Source organism: Podarcis muralis, chromosome 3, assembly GCF_964188315.1.
Source record: "Podarcis muralis chromosome 3, rPodMur119.hap1.1, whole genome shotgun sequence".
Lineage (NCBI taxonomy): Eukaryota > Metazoa > Chordata > Lepidosauria > Squamata > Lacertidae > Podarcis > Podarcis muralis.
The window spans coordinates 59,117,310-59,137,304 of record NC_135657.1 but is presented as its reverse complement, the minus strand read 5'-3'; the positions used below and the strand labels follow the sequence as shown (position 1 = coordinate 59,137,304).

The 19,995-nt window shown below is 41.3% G+C and overlaps 1 protein-coding gene and 2 long non-coding RNA genes across 4 annotated transcripts in view; 2 read left to right on the top strand and 1 right to left on the bottom strand.

The window, feature by feature from the left end:
- Positions 1 to 158: 158 nt before the first annotated feature.
- Positions 159 to 820, bottom strand: LOC144327257 (uncharacterized). Its single transcript, XR_013392229.1, has 2 exons — positions 453 to 820; positions 159 to 360 (listed from the first exon to the last, which is right to left on the bottom strand). It is a non-coding gene; the product is annotated as an uncharacterized LOC144327257 (long non-coding RNA).
- A 2,195-nt stretch (positions 821 to 3,015) lies between these two features.
- Positions 3,016 to 8,248, top strand: LOC114594205 (uncharacterized). The gene is made up of 2 exons (XR_003705907.2): positions 3,016 to 3,192; positions 3,813 to 8,248. It is a non-coding gene; the product is annotated as an uncharacterized LOC114594205 (long non-coding RNA).
- Positions 8,249 to 13,949: 5,701 nt separating this feature from the next.
- The window catches only part of AIG1 (androgen induced 1), a 78,570-nt gene continuing 72,524 nt past the window's right edge, over positions 13,950 to 19,995 (top strand). The window contains exon 1 of one of the 2 annotated variants that reach the window (XM_077925936.1): positions 13,950 to 14,255. In XM_077925936.1, the coding sequence (XP_077782062.1) occupies positions 14,115 to 14,255 (141 nt within the window). In that variant the 5' untranslated portion in view covers positions 13,950 to 14,114. The remainder of the gene's footprint in view (positions 14,256 to 19,995) is intronic. The other variant, XM_028723572.2, reaches the window with a different exon arrangement.

Below are 19,995 nucleotides of genomic sequence, written 5' to 3'. Positions count from 1 at the left end.
ATTCAAAGTAAAGGAGACCGTAGAGACTCATTTCTGATTCATTCAAAGCTGTTTGCACATACTGTATTTATTAATTTGGGGAGGTGTGTGAATCACTTCCAATAAGTGACTTATTAAAAACTGCATAGCGTATGTGGTATAAGAACATACACATGGTGTCTAGAATATTAGAAATTGTTTAATCTTGGAGTACACTGGAAACTAGCGCATCCATTAAGTACATGCCCAAGTCATTCAACATTCAGGCTGATGGCACAATAGGTAGAATCTCACCCTTTTAGGGCTGATTGGGTAGTTGTTCCATGTATGTTCTGTTACGTATAAATGCAGTTGTTTCAACCATTTTGCGTATCACCAAACCTAAGAATCACATTAAACATGAGTCAGCACAGAAGCCCCCCTGGCTGGGCCAATGGAATCCCAGCTCTGCATGTGGGATAGTAAGTACTTACAGAGTATGTGTGCAATACTGGCAAGAATTTTACCAGACCCAGCATGGTGTAGTGTTTAAGAGTGGTGGACTTGTAATCTGGTGAACCAGGTTCGTGTCTCCGTTCCTCCACATGCAGCTTCTGGGTGACCTTGGGCTAGTCACACTTCTCTGAAGTCTCTCAGCCTCACTCACCTCACTGTTGTGGGGGAGGAACAGAAAAGAGATTGTTAGCTGCTTTGAGACTCCTTAAGGGGAGTGAAAGGTGGGATATAAAATACAAACTCTTCTTCTTCAGATGTCAGCAAACCTTTTCAGCAGGGTGCCAGTCCACTGTTCCTCAGATCTTGTAGGGGGGCGGACTATATTTTTTGGGGGGTGGGGGATGAACAAATTCCCATGCCCCACAAATAACCCAGAGATGCATTTTAAATAAAAGCACACATTCTACTCATGTAAAAACACCAGGCAGGCCCCACAAATAACCCAGAGATGCATTTTAAATAAAAGCACACATTCATGTAAAAACACGCTGACTGTCCACGGGCTGGATTTGGAAGGCGATTGGGCCGGATCAGGCCCCCGGGCTTAGTTTGCCTACCCATGTTCTTCTTCTACCCATCACTTTTGTTGCATCTCTTCTGGCTGTTCTGATGCACATCAGTGGTGTCTGTAGCATGTATAACAACACTCGCTTGATGTGTGTGTCAATTTTAAAACGTATTCCTTGTTATATATACGCAGTAGGGAAGCCATAACTCAGTGGAAGGGCATGTGCTTTGCATGCAGAAGGTCTCAGGTTCAATCTCTGGCATCTCTAGGTAGGGCTGGGAGAGACCAGTCTGAAATCACAGAAAGTCACTGCCAACCAATGTAGACAATTCTGAGCAAGATGGATCAATGGTCTTACTCAATATATTGCAGCTTAATATGTTCTCAGTAACAAGGCAATTCAATAGCCCCTACTACTGCCTTTTCTGTGGTGGCTCTCCACTTATGGAATGCTCTTCACAGGGACACTTGCCCGGTACCTTTGTTACATATCTTTAGGTGCCAGGCAAAAACATTTCTCCCAAGCCTTTGGCTAATTAAACAATTTATGGCCTTTTTAACTGGGGGATTGTTTTTGTCTGGTACTACGCTATGCATTTCTGTGTTTTTATATTGTAAACTGCCCTGTGATCCTCGGATGAAGAGAAGTATAGAAATTTAAATAACAAAAACAACATCTTACATATAGCTCAGTACATAGGCAAATGCATTTTAAGAGAAATGTATGTGGAATATCTTGTGCAATATCAGTTCTGAGGACCTTTGGGACCCTCCCAGTTCTCTAATTCCATGATGATATTATATTATTCGAATCTCCTCGAATAAGGTGAGGGGTGAAGGATCTTAGCAAAGGGGAATTAAGATGAAGGGATATGCTACAGTGTTTGCATAGCAATGGCCAGATCAAATCATTTAGCTGAGGAACACGTGTCCCTGCTCTGGAGCATTGCATTCTAAAAGCAAGTTTTATCGCAATATATGTACATAAAATCTATACCTACATATTAAACAAGTTATGAGCAGTACTAACCTATGGTGCATTAATATGTGTTATTATTTGACATAAATGATTATGACATCTAACAGAATACAGAACAGGTAGGATTATTAGACACTGTAATTATGGATATTGAGCCCTTAATGGGGGGAATCATTTTTAAGTTCCTCAGACCCTGAAAAAGTTGAATTTAAATAATGCAGTTTTTACTTGTCAGATCCCCCTTCCAGCTAAGTAGCAAGTTGAACGGGAGCTGCCTGAAAAATCTGCCAAACCATTATGAGCACTCCAAATTGAAGATAAATGAATCTCTTGAGTGCCACCCCCAGCTTGTCTTGAATATTCATTTTTACATTTTATTTTTATAGTATTTGATGAGTGGAAAAGTATCATTTGACCATTTGCAAATGTGCTGGTATAAAAAATGCAAGAAGATGTCTCCAAGAAATAAGATGTACATGAGAACAAAGCGACAAGTTATGAAATATTAGCAGAAAAATGGGTTGTAGGCAATGTTACTTCAGTTGTTACACTTCTATAGGTTTCACAGAATAAAGGAACAAATAAAATTATTTTTCTTATTGGGCCAAGTATTTGTATAAATGGTGCCCCTAATTTAAAGCTGCGTCCCTAAGCAAACTTTCTCACAAGTAAGCATCATTGAATACATTGGAACTTACTTCCGAGAAAACATTCATATTAATGTGCTACAAAAGGTGTAATGTTTGTCAAGTGCAGGTAGCTGATCTAATGCAAGATATTATTTCACCTGTTCTTTGTCTCTCTTGATTTTTGTCATTTAATCTTCACCGAGACAGAATGTGGCCAACTCCCTTGAATGCAGTGTTTGTTTCCCAATATTCTGATGGGCATCAGTAGAAACTATAAGCTTCAAACATTTATTCTATTTTGCCTTCATCTTTTTTGTGTTCCAGTTTCTATCTGGGTGTACTGCAGAGCTCAACAATTTTCCTTAAAGATTTTCAGAATTGCAGAAAAGGGGCTGAGTCAACTACAGCACTATGGTGATCTGCAATGTAGCTTTATTAGCCGTTGTTTTGTTTTTTTTGTTTTTTGTCTAGGAATGAAATTAATTAACAGCAATTACAGTGTGTGAAGCAGACACTCTTAACACCTTTATATTGTGGCTGCTTCAGACAAAAGCTGTCAATGCAAATGGAGTTTGAATACCAGTGCGAACATTTGGTTTACGGTAAGGTTCAACTAGAACACTTTGTATATTGTTTTAATTCTTTATATCTTATCTTCAAACTAGCCTGCTTGTGTAGTAAGATCTTCTGTAGAAGCCTTTCCCCAAACATTGCTGTAACAAAGGTCTATTGTGTAGGGACGCAGGTGGCGCTGTGGGTTAAACCACAGAGCCTAGGGCTTGCTCATCAGAAGGTCGGCGGTTTGAATCCCCGCAACGGGGTGAGCTCCCATTGCTCGGTCCCTGCTCCTGCCAACCTAGCAATTTGAAAACATGTCCAAGTGCAAGTAGATAAATAGGTACCGCTGCGGCGGGAAGGTAAGCAGCATTTCCGTGCACTGCTCTGGTTCGCCAGAAACAGCTTAGTCATACTGGCCACATGACCTGGAAGCTGTACGCTGGCTCCCTCAGTCAATAAAGCGAGATGAGCGCCGAAACCCCAGAGTCGGTCACGACTGGACCTAATGGTCAGGGTCCTTTACCTTTACCTATTGTGTAGTCATAAAGGAGAGAGCCCGTTCTGTGGTGGCTCTCCAACTTTAGAATGTCCTCACAAAGGAGGTGTGTGTGGTGCTGACTTCACAATTTGTTGGCCTCAAGTTAAGATTTTCTTATTTTTCCAGGTATTTTAGAAAGAATTGCAACTGGAACTGCTTTTCAGGATTTATATCCAGCCCATCAGCCAAAAAAAAAGCTCTCAGAACGGCTTACAAAATTCACTTCAAAGGTGGTCCCTTCCCAACAGCTAAGAAGCTAAGAAGATATGGCACACAAGGAAAAAGAATGGGAAAGAGGAAGAGAAAGCAAGCTTAAGCACAAGTTCTTATAGTTGCAGTTTTGGTAAAGAGCAGTCCCTTCCCTGAAGCACTCTTCCCTCTGATGAGATCCAGGAGCGGAACTGGTGACAACATCCAGAAGATCTGGTCAGCTCCTGCCACACAGTTCATCCTTGATGGCTATTGAAGATTCAAAGGAGGGGACATGATGAAGTTATCCTCATCCACCCCCAAAGTCAGTGGCAGTTCAGAAAACTCTTCCCTGCGTTTATAACCAAGACCTCAGCTGTACTGCAGAGGTGGCAACAAAGCCATGTGCCAGAATTTCCAGAAGACCTCAGTGCTTTAGCATGTATGTTGGGTGTTGATCACTTTGGAAAAATCTGGCCCTCATTTCTCCGCTGAGCATTTGACAATCTGGCCTCAGCTCCTTGATGTGAAAATCTGGCTCTGTACGTGGCAGAAATTAGTCAGAGTAGCATTTAGCACTGCAGTTATGCAACAGACAAACTGAGAAGCATTTGACAAAGCTGCTGAGTTTGTTCTCTTGCTGCGTGTCAGTTCTGTCCTTGATTCCTCCTCAGCTGCCTGCTTCAAAATGTACTATTATAGGACAGGGAGAATTGAATATTTGTACTGGGTATATTTGCTTTGGGGGTGGGGTGACAGCAATGAAAACTCTGCCCTTTGTTTTTAAAAATCAAATTGTTTTTGTTTATTAACCATACCTTTTTCTTTTCTTTTTTTTTTTGTGTGAAGAGGCATACTAACATTTCCCTATTTGAAATACTGTATGGAGAAAGACAGTAGCTCAGTGATATTGCACATGGAAGGTCCCACTGCATATTGCACATGGAAGGTCCCAGCCCAGGTTCAATTCCTGTCATCTCTAGATAAGGCTGGGAGCATCCTTTGTCTGCAATCCTGGAAAGCCACTGCCAGTCAAAATAGACAATACTCAGCTAGGTGAACCCATGTTCTGACTTGGTAAAAGGCAGCTTCTGATGTTCTCCACTTGTGATTAGACATATTAGCACAGTAGTGGAAATGGCTCCTTTTTATTATGAATACATGCAGCCTCCAGAGGCAATGTTCAGAGGGGGAGTACCTCAAAGTACCCATTGCTGGGGAGCAACTGCGTGAGATGGCCGTTGTCTTCAGTCCTCCTGGAGGATTCTGAATGGTCGTTGTGGGAAGCAGGGTGCTAGACCAGATGCACCCTTGACCTCATTCATCAGGGTCCTTCTTAGATTCTTAAGAAGGGATGTTAGGGAAAAGATTCAGTGCTGCTTTGCCAATCTTTCAGCAAACTGATTCTCCCATGACCACTGCCTGCCATGTGGGTGCCAACCATGGCAGATCACTGTGGGTGGCCTGTGGCTATCCTGCATGAAGTACTTGGGCTCAAATTTTGTTTTCTGCCACAAACTTTAATGTTCAAATCAGTATAGAACATGGCCAAGCCAATGATCACTGGTGGAACAAGTGTATGGCAGGGCTAAGCAAACAAAAGGCATTCATTCAACAGCTGACACACACAGCTTCTATCATAAAAGGAGTGGGCAGGCATGACTTCAGAGTGGCAAACAGGATGTGGTTCGGTTCTTGCAGGCAAACGGGAACTCCACCTTGAAGGTAGGGCCTGAACAGTCGGTTCACACCAGCCCTGGCATCTCCATGGGGACAGACAGGTGAGGTGATTGCCTCCTTCCCCTTCAGCCCGATTCGACCTGAAGGTCGCTCAAGACAGCTAAGCTAATTATATGCATGGCATCACCAGGTCTGAAAGCTCTTACTAGTGAATAAATACCGCAACACATAATGATGTCATGCTCATGTTAGAATTGTATATTATTGCAACTGAACTGCACTATATGGACATCCCCCCCCCCCTATTGATTGACTTGCTTTTTCTGCTGCTGCAGTGAAAATGTTCACTTGTAGAGCCTGTTCTGCAGTCTGTCCTGGTTGTTTAAAAATATAATGCAACCATGAGGAGAATTGCGGTAGTGCCGTAAGCTGAGAGACTGCTATGACTTAAGAATCATGTTTGTTGCACAAGAGCACCAAATCCGTTTTAAACTAAACTTGGAAATTTCTACATCCAAATCATATGCTCTACCAATGAACTATAGCACCTCCTCCTCCAAGAATGAAAAAATTCATTCTTGATTTTTGCTCAGTATACTCAGATGTTCATAATCAACCCATCCTCAATTGGCTGAACTGCACCATCCACTCACCACCACCAGCTTCTTAAAAATATCCTGTTCTCCTTTAGACAGTACATATGGGATTCGTAATAGTACCCAATGCAGGCACTTCCCAACAACTGCTGGAGGGCCATAGGTTTCCTATCCCTGTATTATAAGAAATTCACAGTCCTTAATCTCTGGTAATGTGCTTTAAGTAGATAGATATAAAACACACGCACAACTAGTATCTTCTGAGTTGCTCCCTAATCATGATGAATAAGCCACATAAATCACTATGCCAGAGCAATAAAGGTATGCTAACATGGAGCACTTTCCCTCCAATTTATATCTTCTTCTGTGTCGCTGTAGAAAGGCTCTATTTTGGCTGGCGTGCATTGGTAAAAATGAAGTAAACAAAGAATGATAAGGGAATCTCATTCACTCTCACTAAAGCCCAATATGATAAGTGCAAAAGGCAGGTGGCATAAGCACTAAAGTAAGGATGGAGACGGCACGCTCCAGAGAATCAATCTGCTACATTAATGGCTAATGGCACTCTCTGTATTTATTCATTATTTATCACCCAAAGAAGTACATCCCGTCTAGACTGCAGGGGTCCTTTCGTAGGGGAAAGTCAAAGATGAACTTAATGAATTAACTGAAATTAGTGAGTTGTAGCTAACTCAGTCTGGCATATAAATTCAAAACAACACCCCACTCATAGTCCCTAATTTAAATGTCAATAAATACTTCCTCACAAAAATTAAATCATTATCCACAACTATCAAGGTTCCAGAGCTCCTGACATAATGCAATAATACTTCTAGTTCAAGTTTTGGATTAAAAAATGCAAAGCAATTCAGCTTGCCAGGTGGAATGATCCCACTGCCGCTATGTGCTCTTATTGGAGGTTCCCCTGAGCCCCACCCTAGCTGGTTTCTGGAGCACAGTACGTGGGGGGTGGGAAGCCCTGTTGTGCAAGAAAAAGTCATTACGCAGGCCTTCCATTGATGTGGTTTGTTAGGTGAATCCTGCCCTATGATTGCATCAGATACCTTAAGCCAGAGGTTCCCAAACTTTCTACTCCCAGGGCCCACTTGCAACTACAAATGACTAATACCCACCAATCACAAAATATTGGCAGATGGAGACAGCTTTGCATAATCAGTGAGTAATTATCGAAATAATTTTCTACTGCTACCTAATCCATTTTTGGAAATGGATAAATTCTTTGCCATGGTGCTTTCCTTGTGGCAAGGAGTTCCAGAGTTCAACTTTCCTCAGGCTAAGTATCAACATTTTTGTTCTGGAGATATTGTGACTTAGCCTCCCCGTTTTAGGCAGGGGTCGTCTTATACATGGAAAAATATGGCATGCAGAGGACAATTGTTTCACTAATTCTAGTATAATCTATTATATGAGCATCTTGCAGGAAATCTGGCAAGAGCTGCATCCTGAGTAGTTCTTAAGAGACTGAAGGTTTTGTGACAGAGTTATGGAGTTTTAATCAAAAATAAAGTGACCAATATTCCACTCTGAGGCAACTCATGGAATTTGATAAATAGCTCTCAGTTGTTATTCATAGTTTATACAGGGCAATATTAGGAGAACGGCAACAACCCCAATATATTATTGTATGAATGGTTTGGGATTGTTAGTATTTCCAGAATTACATCTCTATAGCATTGCAATGAAAAAAGCCCTGCTTTTCCTATTTCAGAGTACACAGTGAATATGCTTCATTGAAAATCTACTTATTAGATCAAGCTCGTCTGGATCCAGCAATTCATTTGGCATGGGGATGGGAGCTCATCTCTGATGCTGGCAAGATCTGCATTAATTTAAATGGAGAGGAGATGTGTGAGAGATTGCATTGCTCCACTGAAATGCTTGAGAATCCATATGTATTTTTTAGTATATGTATCTGAACAGTGAGTGCACTGGATGGAAGGGGATTCAAGTTAGTGGAGCAATTAGACGTTTTCCAGTATCACAAATAATTAAACTTTATGAAGTTCTTCTCTGTATGTATTCACAATATTGGCAATACTCATCAGAAAAGTCAATAAAATGCAATAGGTTCTAAAATACCTAGGTTTGGCTCATTCTGCAACTTGCTGCTATGATAGCAAGGATAAGGAATCAAGATGAGAGAAGGGACACAGGAAGAGTAGGAATATTTTGGGGAGCATTTAAAGAGATATAATAGACAAAGAAACTTCCAAGTAGGGTTAGAAATATGAGCAGCAGTTAAAAACAACTAGGCTAGTATACAGGAGGACTTGGGTGGTATTAGGATATGTAGCAAAATAACAAACAAACAGGGAACCATGGAGAGGTGGACATGGAAGTCTTATGAAACGAGATTAATGAAAGTAAATGTAAGTTGTACATATCAAGTTTTGGAAAATGCATTAATCATAATCAAATACCATGGTTTGGCTTCATAATTCTGGGTGCTCTGTGACAGAGACTCCAGGGCTAGAACCAGGCTTGGACCTCACTTGGTGAGTTGCCTCTCATTTCATGTACAGGTACATGTAACTTCAGGTACGGAAAGAATATACAACACTGGACCCTGTGAGTGATAGGTGGTATAAATTGGCATCAAGGAACTGCCAGCCTACGGAACTCATTCAGTCCACCAAACCTCCCCCTCAACCCAGTTTACTGGCATCAGCAGCTATAAAGGTTCTAGTCAAAATATCAGGACCCTAACCCACTCTGCCTGGTTATGGAAGTAGCACAAGTATTTTCTTAAAGGAATTGGGAGCACAAGCTCTGGTACCAGTTTCTACACACCCTTCAGGCCTAGACTTTTGTACAGCTGTCCACGATCTTGACGGGGTCTTGATACTTTCATATTATCTCATTGTTCTCAAAGCAGCCCTAGTGGTCAGTGATCAACAGCCTGTAACTGCATTGTGAAATTCATTATGTTCCCTAATTACTATTCACAGCTTCTTCCTTTTTCCAAGTACTTGTTAGGGCTTCTGTATTTAGCTTCCTCCCAGCACTCTTCCCACACTTTACCTCCAAGTCCCACATTTCTCGTCAGCAGACATTAGTCATCCTAACACAGAAAGGGCCGAGTCTTGCTTAAACAATAGTTCGCCCAAAGGTCTTAGATGACTCAGAATGTCAGGATTTTCTTCTAAAGCAGCACTTAATATATAGTCCCTAAAGATTAATTCTCACGCTTGGCAGTTCACACATTCTATGAACAGATGATAGGTTGTCATCAACATTCTGTGAAGAGTCAAGATTAGGCTGAAATATGGGCCACGCAACTTTATGGCAACCATTAAAGAAACAGGATTCTAATGCCTTTAAGACTTATATAGAAGACCTCCCACTGCTAAATAACTTATTGAGATTTTCTATATAAACATAATATAAACTATCATTAAAACAATCATAAATATGCATTAATAAAAACACAGTAAAACTTCCTGCTAGCATATTTTATTTTGTAGTCGGAGTCTGTGTGCGCTTACATGAAAGTTACCCCCACTGAGGTAAATGGGATTCACTCCCAGATAAGTGTGCATAGGATTGCAGACTTGGGGATTTTAGAAAATGTAGCTTGCCAAGCAAGCACAAGAAAAGGAGTCCTGTTTCAATTTCCTTTTCTAACCATTATCTATCTGGACATAAATAATCATTATTCCAGAAAGCTGAAGGGATAGGGGAGAAATTTGGCTTAGATTTTAATGTGAGCCTACACAACATGCACTTTCCAAAACAACAATCAAATCAAATCAAAGCATAGCTACCCTTTGAAATTCTCCAAATTTTGTGTTGTGAAAATGTTGGTGAATTTTAATTAGGACATAAAAAAAGTAAACTGCTGAAGAAATGTGAAGACTTGAATAATTTAAGACAGGAAAGATGAAAACCTGAATGAAACCCAAATTGGCAGATCCATGCCTAGGTAATTCAAGAAACTTTGTAGTTTATGGTGTATATAGTCATATTGCAGACATCTCTGATAAACAGATTTTGCAGTGTTTCATCGTGCTTTAAAAATCTGCACAACCTGCTTTAACAGAGTTCATAGTATAACAAAATAAATGAGGGTTTACACTAGAGTAACTATGCCTTGCCTGTAACTGTCTGTTCTCCTCGACCTTTTGACACCTACTCAGTTCCTCCTTCCTTTTCAAGTGGATTCCAAGCGAAAATAATTATAATGCATTTAATACATACACAATATTTTACAAGTTTTGAAACCATTTTACTGCAGCACAGCTGGAACACTATTTTAGTTCAAAATATTGAAGTGAACTCATAAACCCTTTTATAGAAAGTTTATATTTTTAGCAGATGGTTAATACCCTATCAGACCATGGAACTAGCATCCTGCACAATTAGATTACAGATTTGTAAAAGCTATTTACTTGCACTTTCCCTTGGACTCTAGGCTTTTACTAAGCAAGAGACCATCTGACTCACAGACTATTTGTAGACACCTGTTTTAAATGAGCCAGCAGGATATGGCTATGTTGTCTTTTTGTAATTTGATCCCACACTTAGTTGAATGCAGTATTGTCACCTGATCTATCTAAAAACAATTTTTTAAAAGTCCTACATTACTCCACAGAATCTAAAGCAATGTTGTCTGAAAACATATACTGGAGGTCATAGAAACACTGTAGCACATGCAATCTATATTCTCATTTTCTAAAGGGAGTGTATTGTGTAAGGTATTAAATAGCGATTGCTGATATACAGCAAAAATGCTTTCAACATTAGTTTAGTTTGAAGAAAGAATTTATGTTCACCAAATATCATGATTAAAATTTAATTAAAACAAGCACCACAGCCTCAATTAACCTTAAAAAAAACCCCAAAACCTAATGATTCTTGACTGCTTTGTAGATATGACCCTTTGCCAACTGAGTGAATAGCTCAAAAGAAAAAGAAATTAATCCAAACATGAACTGGGGTCATCATCCGTTAGAATATGTTGCCGTTTTTATTTATTAAATTTGTATACCGCTTTATATCCACAGGTCTGAGGGCGGATCACAAGATAAAATCACAATGTAAAAACACAAAATACTTAATTAAAAACAAAAACAAGAACAACTCAATAATCCCGCCCCACCAACACATTTTAAAAGGGCATAGGATATCAATCAGCCAAAGGCCTGGTTAAAGAGGAATGTTTTCGCCTGGCACCTGTAGTTGTATAATGAAACTGGGGAGAGCATTCCACAAATGAGAAGCCACAGCAGAAAAGGCTCGTTCTTGTGTTGCCACCCTCCAGACTTCTCATGGAGGAGGCACACAAAGAAGGGCCTCAGAAGATTATCTCAAGGTCCAGGTAGGTTCATATGGAGAGAAGCAGTCCTTGAGATATTGCAGTCCTGAGCAGTTTAAGGCTTCATAGGTCAAAACCAACACTTTGAATTGGGCCGGGAAACTAATTGGTAGCCAGTGCAGTTATACCAGGATCAGTGTAATATGCTCAAACCGCCTTGCCCCAGTGAGCAACCTGGCTGTTGAATTCTGCCCTAGCTGAAGTTTCTGAACCATCTTTAGAGGCAGCCCTATGTATAATGCATTGCAGTAATCTAACCTCGAGGTTACCAGAGCATAGACAACAGTAGTTAGGCTATCCCTGTCTAGATAAAGGCGAAGCTGGGCCACCAGCTGAAGCTGATGGAAGGCACTCTGCACCATTGAGGCCCCCTGAGCCTCACGTGACAGCAAAGGATCCAGGAGTACCCCAACTATGTGCCCACTCCTTCACAGGAAGTGTAACCCCATCAAGAGCAGGCAACCTCTCAGCCATCCGGTCAAAAGGACAATCCACTAAGAGTGCCTCAGTCTTATATGGACTGAGTTTGTTGGCTCTCATCCAGTCCATTATCAAGGCAAGGCACTGGTCCAGCACTTCCACTGCCTCACCTCCAGATGTGAAGGAGTTGAATGTCATCAACATATTGTTGACAAATGTGAGAATTATGTGCAATACCAGATTTTATAAAGAAAGGTGAGATTTATATATGGAAGATTGTAGTGTGAAGACTTCTTTGGATGGAAGGTCTGTCCTTACCCAGTTAGCTGCTAGAGGAGGTTCCTTCTGGGACAGTCTTACATTTGGTGACAAGATGGAATGCTGGTCCCTTTCTAGTATCACTCCACCTTGCGACACAGCAGGCCTGGTCTCTATTTCCTTCTAAGGGTCAAGAGCCTTTGAGGTCAGGAGAAGCTGAGTATTCTAAAGCAAGCTCATTTGTGATACTAAACATTTTCAATAGGAATTTTTGTATTTTGATATACTTAAAAGATCCTTAAAAATAGCATTTTGCCACGCTTTAGTGAGCTTGTATTGCATACATACTTGATTTGCTCACTACCATGTCATTAGCTCTTTTAATGTAGAGCAATTAGCTTCCTCTGCCAAATGTAGGCATGTAGTGATCATATGTAGCTCCCTATCTTTAATGAAGTATAACGAAGTATATCTTTCTATTTGGTTTATAACATGATGATTCCCAGTGAACACTGATTTGTTACACAACTCTACCTTTCAAGTTCATATAGCAGCTCAATATCCATTTTCCAAAGGAAGGGGAAATGCAAAATTCACCAGAGTATGATATCCCCCTTTAAACATGGACATTCTCTATTGAAGCATCTACCCAGCATCAACCTCATCTTCAATGAGGCCAGGAAATTTTATTAAGCACAACATGATGCAATATCTTCTTTGAAGACAGAGATGGAAATGAAACTTTGTGTGCATATTCAAGATAATATGTTAAATTTCATGTTCAAACCACAAACACCACTTATGACTGGATTTCAAAAGGGCCAGAACAAGCAAACCCTCCTGAAGTTGCTAATTTGCAGAGAAGGAAAATTAAAAATGAATGTATTTTTTTTTCTTACCCAGGAAGCATTTGCAGGGCATTTTTTTTAAAAAAAACCCCTCAAAATACTGGCATTTTATTTGCCACAAGAAAATCTAGATTGGGGCGGGGGTCGGTAAGACACGAGGTTGTCAAACCACCGCACATCTAACATTGCCTCCCACGTCTAGCAGCACTGCAGGCTTGAAAAAGAACCCGGAAGTCCTGGTTGGAAACCAATGTAATAGTGCTCTCTTGGTTACAGAACAAGGAAAAAATGTAGAGTGACAAGCCAACGGCCTGGAGACGAAGCTTCCTGGTTCCTTTGGATGCTGTTTCCCCCCTCTCACGAGATGAAGCGAAAGCTATCAATCGGAACACTATGGAGGAACGTAGGATTTTAGCGGAAAAACACTTAAGACGGAAAAGCAAAGACAAGAGCTCACACTTTTTATCACGCACTTATTATTTCGTGCACAAAACGTGTGTGTTTGTGTTTCATTTTCACATGACCTTGCAAGTGTGGGAAATGTATATACTGCAAGGTAGGCAGCAGCTTAGCCTGACCATACAGACCACCGCTCATATCTGAAAGCTGGCTTTGGGACTGAGGCAGAACCGAAAACCTCAACAGAGAAGCCCCTTCAGGTTGCAGGAAAGGTCGAACAAGCACCAATGTCCCCCTCAAACTGCCCCCCCCCCGCAAGTAAAAAGCAGGTAGAAAAAACCCTCATGCACTTGCGCGAAGACGGTTTTTCAAACAAAATGCATAGAGTTCTATTCGCGCGGCCTGTGGATTTCGCTTCTACGTTGCCCCATCGCGGAACCTGAGCCCTGTGCGCGGGATGGCAGCCCTTAGCAGCCTCCTCAGAGCCTCTCAGGGTCTCCCTTTCTTTCTATGGGAAGTGGCCAGCTGGGCCGGCGGCGCGCGCTCCTCCTGCCTCCTGCTTTGGCGCGCGCGCCGCCCATCCGAAGGCTCCCCGCTCCCCGAGCGCGTCTCCGTTTGCTTCTTTGCTCTCTCTCCGCCGGGCGGGTTCACTCGGGAGCTCCGGCCTCGCTTGTGCAAGAAAGGGGCGGGGGGCCGCGGCAACATGGCGCTCGTGCCGTGCCAGGTGCTGCGCGGCGCCATCCTCCTCTCCTACTTCTCCATCCTGTGCAACTACAAGGCCATCGACATGCCCGCGCACCAGACCTACGGAGGCAGCTGGAAATTCCTGACGTTCATTAATTTGGTAAGTCGCCCGCCCGCACCGCCTTCCCCTGCGCGGGCGTGCGCACCTGGGAAGGGCGGCCGGACGCGCTCCTGCTCCTCCTCCGCCGCCGAGCGACGAAGGGGGCGAGGCCCGCGCGGGGAGGAGAAGCCCCGCTGGGCTCCTCGAGTGCCTCGCGCTCCCTTTGGCTTCCTCCCTGAGAGGAGACCTTGACTGGGGCGGGGCGAATGTCCCTTCGGTTCCCGGGGTTGCCGAACGGAGCCGGGGAAGGGGAGGAGCCCGGGAGGGAAGCTTCACTCATCCAAGCGGCGAGAAAGAAGAGGTGTCCCCCCCCCCCACCTCCTCTTTTATCTTTTGTCTTCTGTTGTCAGTTCACTAATCCCCGCAAACGGAACAGATCGCCAAAAAAGGAGGGAGGTTCTCCTTCATGTCATGGTCTGGTTTTCTGGGCATGTCAACATTGATCCAAGACATGCTTCCCAAGACAGCTCCCACTTCAGGAAGAAAGGATCAATTGCATCAATGGAGGATGTTGTAGTTATAGTGGCAGGTCATGACGGTATAAAGCACCAGCATGCTACCCATTAAAGGATTTATTCCCCTTCCCCCCCAAAAAAATAATCAGGGGAGAATAGTTCATCACATATTTCTTTCAAAATGGCCACACTCTTCATGTATGAACTAGGACAATGGTCTTCAACTGGTGGTCTCAGCAGGAGCGCTTCCACGGTGCAGGGTATAAAATTAAAAAAGGGGCCCCCAAATGTGTGTTTGTGTTAACAGTGGTTCCTGGGTCTCAAAGGTGAAGATCATGCACTATGAGAAGGCTTGGGAACCTCCATGTGTCCTTGGGCTACAACCCTCATCAGCCTAACATGGTTGGCAGTTGGAGATGATGGGAGTTGCTGGATCATAGAGAGCATCTGGAGGGCCAGAGTCCCCCATCCGTGCACTAGAACAAGACATTTGTTTGCCACCCCTACACTAAACACACAATTGTAACTGCTTCTTCCCAATATTACTACATATGCCATCGCCATCACATACAGTAGCAACAAGTGCCATTTTGTCTGCTGTTAGTGAAAGGCCCAGAAATTCCACACTCAGTCTGTGCGAAAGCGGTGTCTTAGGAACATAGCAAGTTGCAGTGGTCCACCTAGCTCAGTTCTGTTGTTGATACTGACTGGCAGCGGCATTCTAGGTTTTCAGGCTGGAGCCCTTTCTAGCTCCACCTAAAGTGGCCCAGGATTGAACCTTGCACCTTTTGCATACCTTAGACACAGCCCTTCTCCCAGATAATCTGTTTTGCCTACACAATACTTAATGGTGTTTATAAGCTACTCATGGACCACAGAGTTCAAATTCTTAGGTCACCCAGTGATGCTACAGTGTGCCTGGTTGCAGGCTGTCTAGCCACCTTGTGACATGACAGCAAAGTCAGTAGCATCAAGAGGGACCTTTACCATTTTGTACTGTGACATCAAATATGAAGAAAGGAGTTCAGGAGATGGCTTCAATGTGTTTTGTACAATTTGTTACTCTAACATACTATAATACATGTGCACCTCTGACATCATATGAAATGGATGCAGATAACAGGCTGTGGATTTATTAGTCATCATCATCATCCTATGGCCCTAGTAAAATTACCACCCATGTTGGTCATTGGTAATGAGTAACTTTCATAACAAAATCCCACCTTTAATTTTGTGGGTTTTTAAAAAGCTCAAAATATGTACTGTCCAGTTTGGGGCTATAGGTTACACATCTTATACCCAAAGATCCATACTGTATTGAAATTTGGTGTAGAGTGGGGGAAATTGCTTAAAAGGTGCAGTATAATAATAATAATAATAATAATAATAATAATAATAATAATAATAATAATTTATTATTTATACCCCGCCCATCTGGCTGGGCCTCCCCAGCCACTCTGGGCGGCTTCCATAAAAACCAAAAATACAATAAAATATCACATGTTAAAAACTTCCCTGAACAGGGCTGCCTTAAGGTGTCTCTTGAATGTCAGGTAGTTATTTATCACTTTGACATCTGCTGGAAGGGCGTTCCACAGGGTGGGCGCCACTACCGAGAAGGCCCTCTGCCTGGTTCCCTGTAGCTTTGCTTCTCGCAATGAGGGAACCGCCAGAAGGCCCTCGGCGCTGGACCTCAGCGTCCGGGCAGAATGATGGGGGTGGAGACGCTCCTTCAGGTATACTGGACCGAGGCCGTTTAGGGCTTTAAAGGTCAGCACCAACACTTTGAATTGTGCTCGGAAACGTACTGGGAGCCAATGCAAGTCTTTCAAGACCGGTGTTATATGGTCTCGGCGGCCGCTCCCAGTCACCAGTCTAGCTGCCGCATTCTGGATTAGTTGTAGTTTCCGAGTCACCTCAGAACGGTTATGAGTAACTTTCAATGAAAAGGTTTGTGGTGCTCTTTATTGCCATTTGATTATTACATACTTTTGACAATTTTTTTTTACACAAGATGTTATTTCAGTCAAAGCTACTGATTACTGACAGCCATCATGACCAATAATTTTTACTACAATCATAAACTATAAAAAAGTAGCTTGTCCAATCCTTCAAGATGGTACCAACTTCCTATTTTAAGGCCTACTTAATTGGAAGGAACAAATCTGAAAAAATTATATTTTTCCCTGCATGATTTCTGTATCTTTTTTTACCTTGGCCCACCATAATATCCCAGTCTTTCCATTCTCTGAAAGATTCATCTCAACTTCAAAGTTAATCTGATACAGTACTAATAACTTTGATTGCTTTAAAGGTAGAAAGTAATTATTGTATGACTGAGTAATGCTGTACTCTTTTGTATCATGTCAATTGAACAATTAATCTTTTTAAAACTGAATTGTGAATTCTGTCAATTCTTCATGAATTGATTGGAGTTGATGCTGCTGATGAATATTTGCACTGTGTTTTTCCTTTTATATATAGCCAACTTTTTGTCTTTTTTATTGGACATGATTGGTTTAATTGCAACCATTTCCCTATGTTAGCTTCTATTCACTGACAATGAAATTATAAGGCCTCTTTATTATAAGGCATATTTCCATTGTTTGCAGGAATTTAATCAGACCTTAAGATAGGACTGTTTTTCTTATTGATGGATTGTCTACCTTTTCTTAGTTTGTTTATTTTACTATATTTTACTGTTTCCCCAAGTATTAAAGTATGTCAAGTTACATGATGGGGGGATTACTGCGGTTGAGAGCCACTTTTTTCACTGAATTGTGCAGTGTTATTTTTGCAACACTGATGGGGCTGTTTAAAATAAGGACATATTTTAAGAAGTTTCTCCCACCATATTATATGTAAAAAGTTGCCAAATTAACTGATTGAAACTGCATTACTTTTCACAATTTTCAAGGCTAGCACTGTTGCATTTTGTCACATTCCATTTATCTTCATGGCATCACAGAAAGTGCTTTATTTCTTAGGCTGCATTCATATGAACAAAAACAACAGTATTGGGAGTAGTTAGGTCTGTCAGAATTGCATGACATTTTTCTAACTGTATACTTTTGCTTTATGTGCAGTGATGCACAGCTCACATTCCACTCAAAAGTAGGCTTACGTGCACTGAAGCTAGGTGAAGATAACTGGAGTTTCCTCTACTAGCTTTCTAGAAAGGAAGTGATCGTAGAACTCATATTAATGATTAATCTATCCTGAGAGCTTTCTTACCCGGGGGTAACTTGGTCATTAATAGCATCCTGCAAACTGGTAATGCAAAGCTATTACACATTGGGAGCAGATGTATGTATGTGTGGGTGGGGGGTGGAATAGCTATCTTCATGGGCTCATTTTCTCTGCAGTAGATTATTTGAATCCTGTGATGGGTGGAGCAAGCCATATTGATTGTATATTGGCCCTCTTTGAAAGAGAAGAGTGATAAAGAGCGTGGATATTGAGCAAATGAAGCCTTTTCAGCGATTCCTATTTACTGCTACTTAAATCTTTGAATTTTTGCTAGACATGCAGCCTCTAAAGTCATAGAAGCTATATTAGAAAAAAAGAATTGGGAACCAAAGTGAACCCAACTAGTTTGGAAAGTATTCTAGTTTGCTTGACTGTGTTTTGAATTCCTGACTACTAGGCATAAAACAGTTTGGGTGTTTTTTAAAACAATACTTAGTGATAGCCAGATGGCAATTCTATTTAAGAAACAAATGTTTTCCATCCTATTAGTACCACTTCGCAAGAGTATAACGTTGGATAAACGAAGAATATTTATTATTTATTTTGGACACAACTTCATTCTTTGGCACCACAGTACACAACCTCAATCTTTGGCACCACACAGGCAGAATTTAGGTTCTTGATACATTTGAAGGCTACAGGCAATTTGTGAGGAGCATGTCATTTAAAATAAAGGCTGACTTGCAGGCTGTCATGGGGCAGTAATCTCTCTCAGCTCAGCATTAGACTTTTGAGAAACTGCTTGTAATTGTGGTAATGTTATATACCCTTCATGTCAGTTGTTTGTATCTGAACTTAGTTTCCTATTGAGAAAAACACATGATAAAATGTGTCTGGGTTTGAGGGAAAATGTGAAAAATAACTATATTTAGTCAAAAGTACTTTCTTGCTTTGTCTTTATTGTGCTTTGACTGATACTACTGAAGTGCATTGACAACCTTTTTCTGTTATTCAGGTATTCTGTTAGTTGTATGCCTCTTTTTCACAAAAGAACCATGCTCAAAGCGACTAACCACAAAGAAAGATGCAACAGTACAAAAAATGCAACAGTACAAAAAATGCAACAGTACAAAAAAATTCATAGTAACATAGAAAGTCAATAACAAAGCAACAATTTGATAACATAGCAAAATAATAACTGTTATGTCCTGAAGTTCTCACCCTGGGCCAGCAGGGGGATACTGTAGATAGTTATGCAAATAAGGGATCGAAAGTGACGTTCAGTGATTGGATAGTTTTAGAAAGTTGTTACAGTAACGTTGTACTGGAGCTCTATATAAGCAGGCTGACTGAACCCTTCAGTTCAGTTCTGTCCTGTGAATAAACAAGAGCTGTTTGAAGAATTGCTGTGTCGTCTGATATGTTCACCCACAACTTAACAATAACAATAGCAATTGTATAACATAGCAAAACAATAGCAAATACAATAACTTATTTAAAAACACATTCCAATACTATAAATATTACAAGATTACACTTAAACAACATGCAGCATCCAATAGCAAAAATAACAAGGGAGCTTCACCTTCATCTTAGAAATAACCCTCCTATGATGCCGCTCACAGTCCCTCTCTTGCAGCAGCTTCCTATAAGACTTCCAGGGGCAATGGGTAGTGTAGCTGGGAACACTTCTCTCATGGTGTTTATAATTGTTTGTGTAAGCCCATGACTTTTTCTGTCTGGTTGCATGTCTACTAATTTTTTCTTTAAGGTAAAATAATAGATTCTCAGCAAGATCAATTAATTAGTATTAATGGCACAAACTATGACCAATAGTGCTACAACTAATCAGATTAGAACTGTGCCCTATCTATTTGGCCACACACTTTCTCCTTTCATCGCAGACTAATCCTCACGTTATCTCATTTAATTATTAAACTTCTCTCCCACCTTTCCTGCATCCCAGGAAGGTTGCAAAGTTGATGAAACGTCATTGGCTAAAACAACGAAACCTAAAGAGTAAAGCTGTTATAACTGGCAAATCTGCTGTACATTTAGACTAATGCAGGCTTGGGTTGTTTCTGTCGGATCTCAGA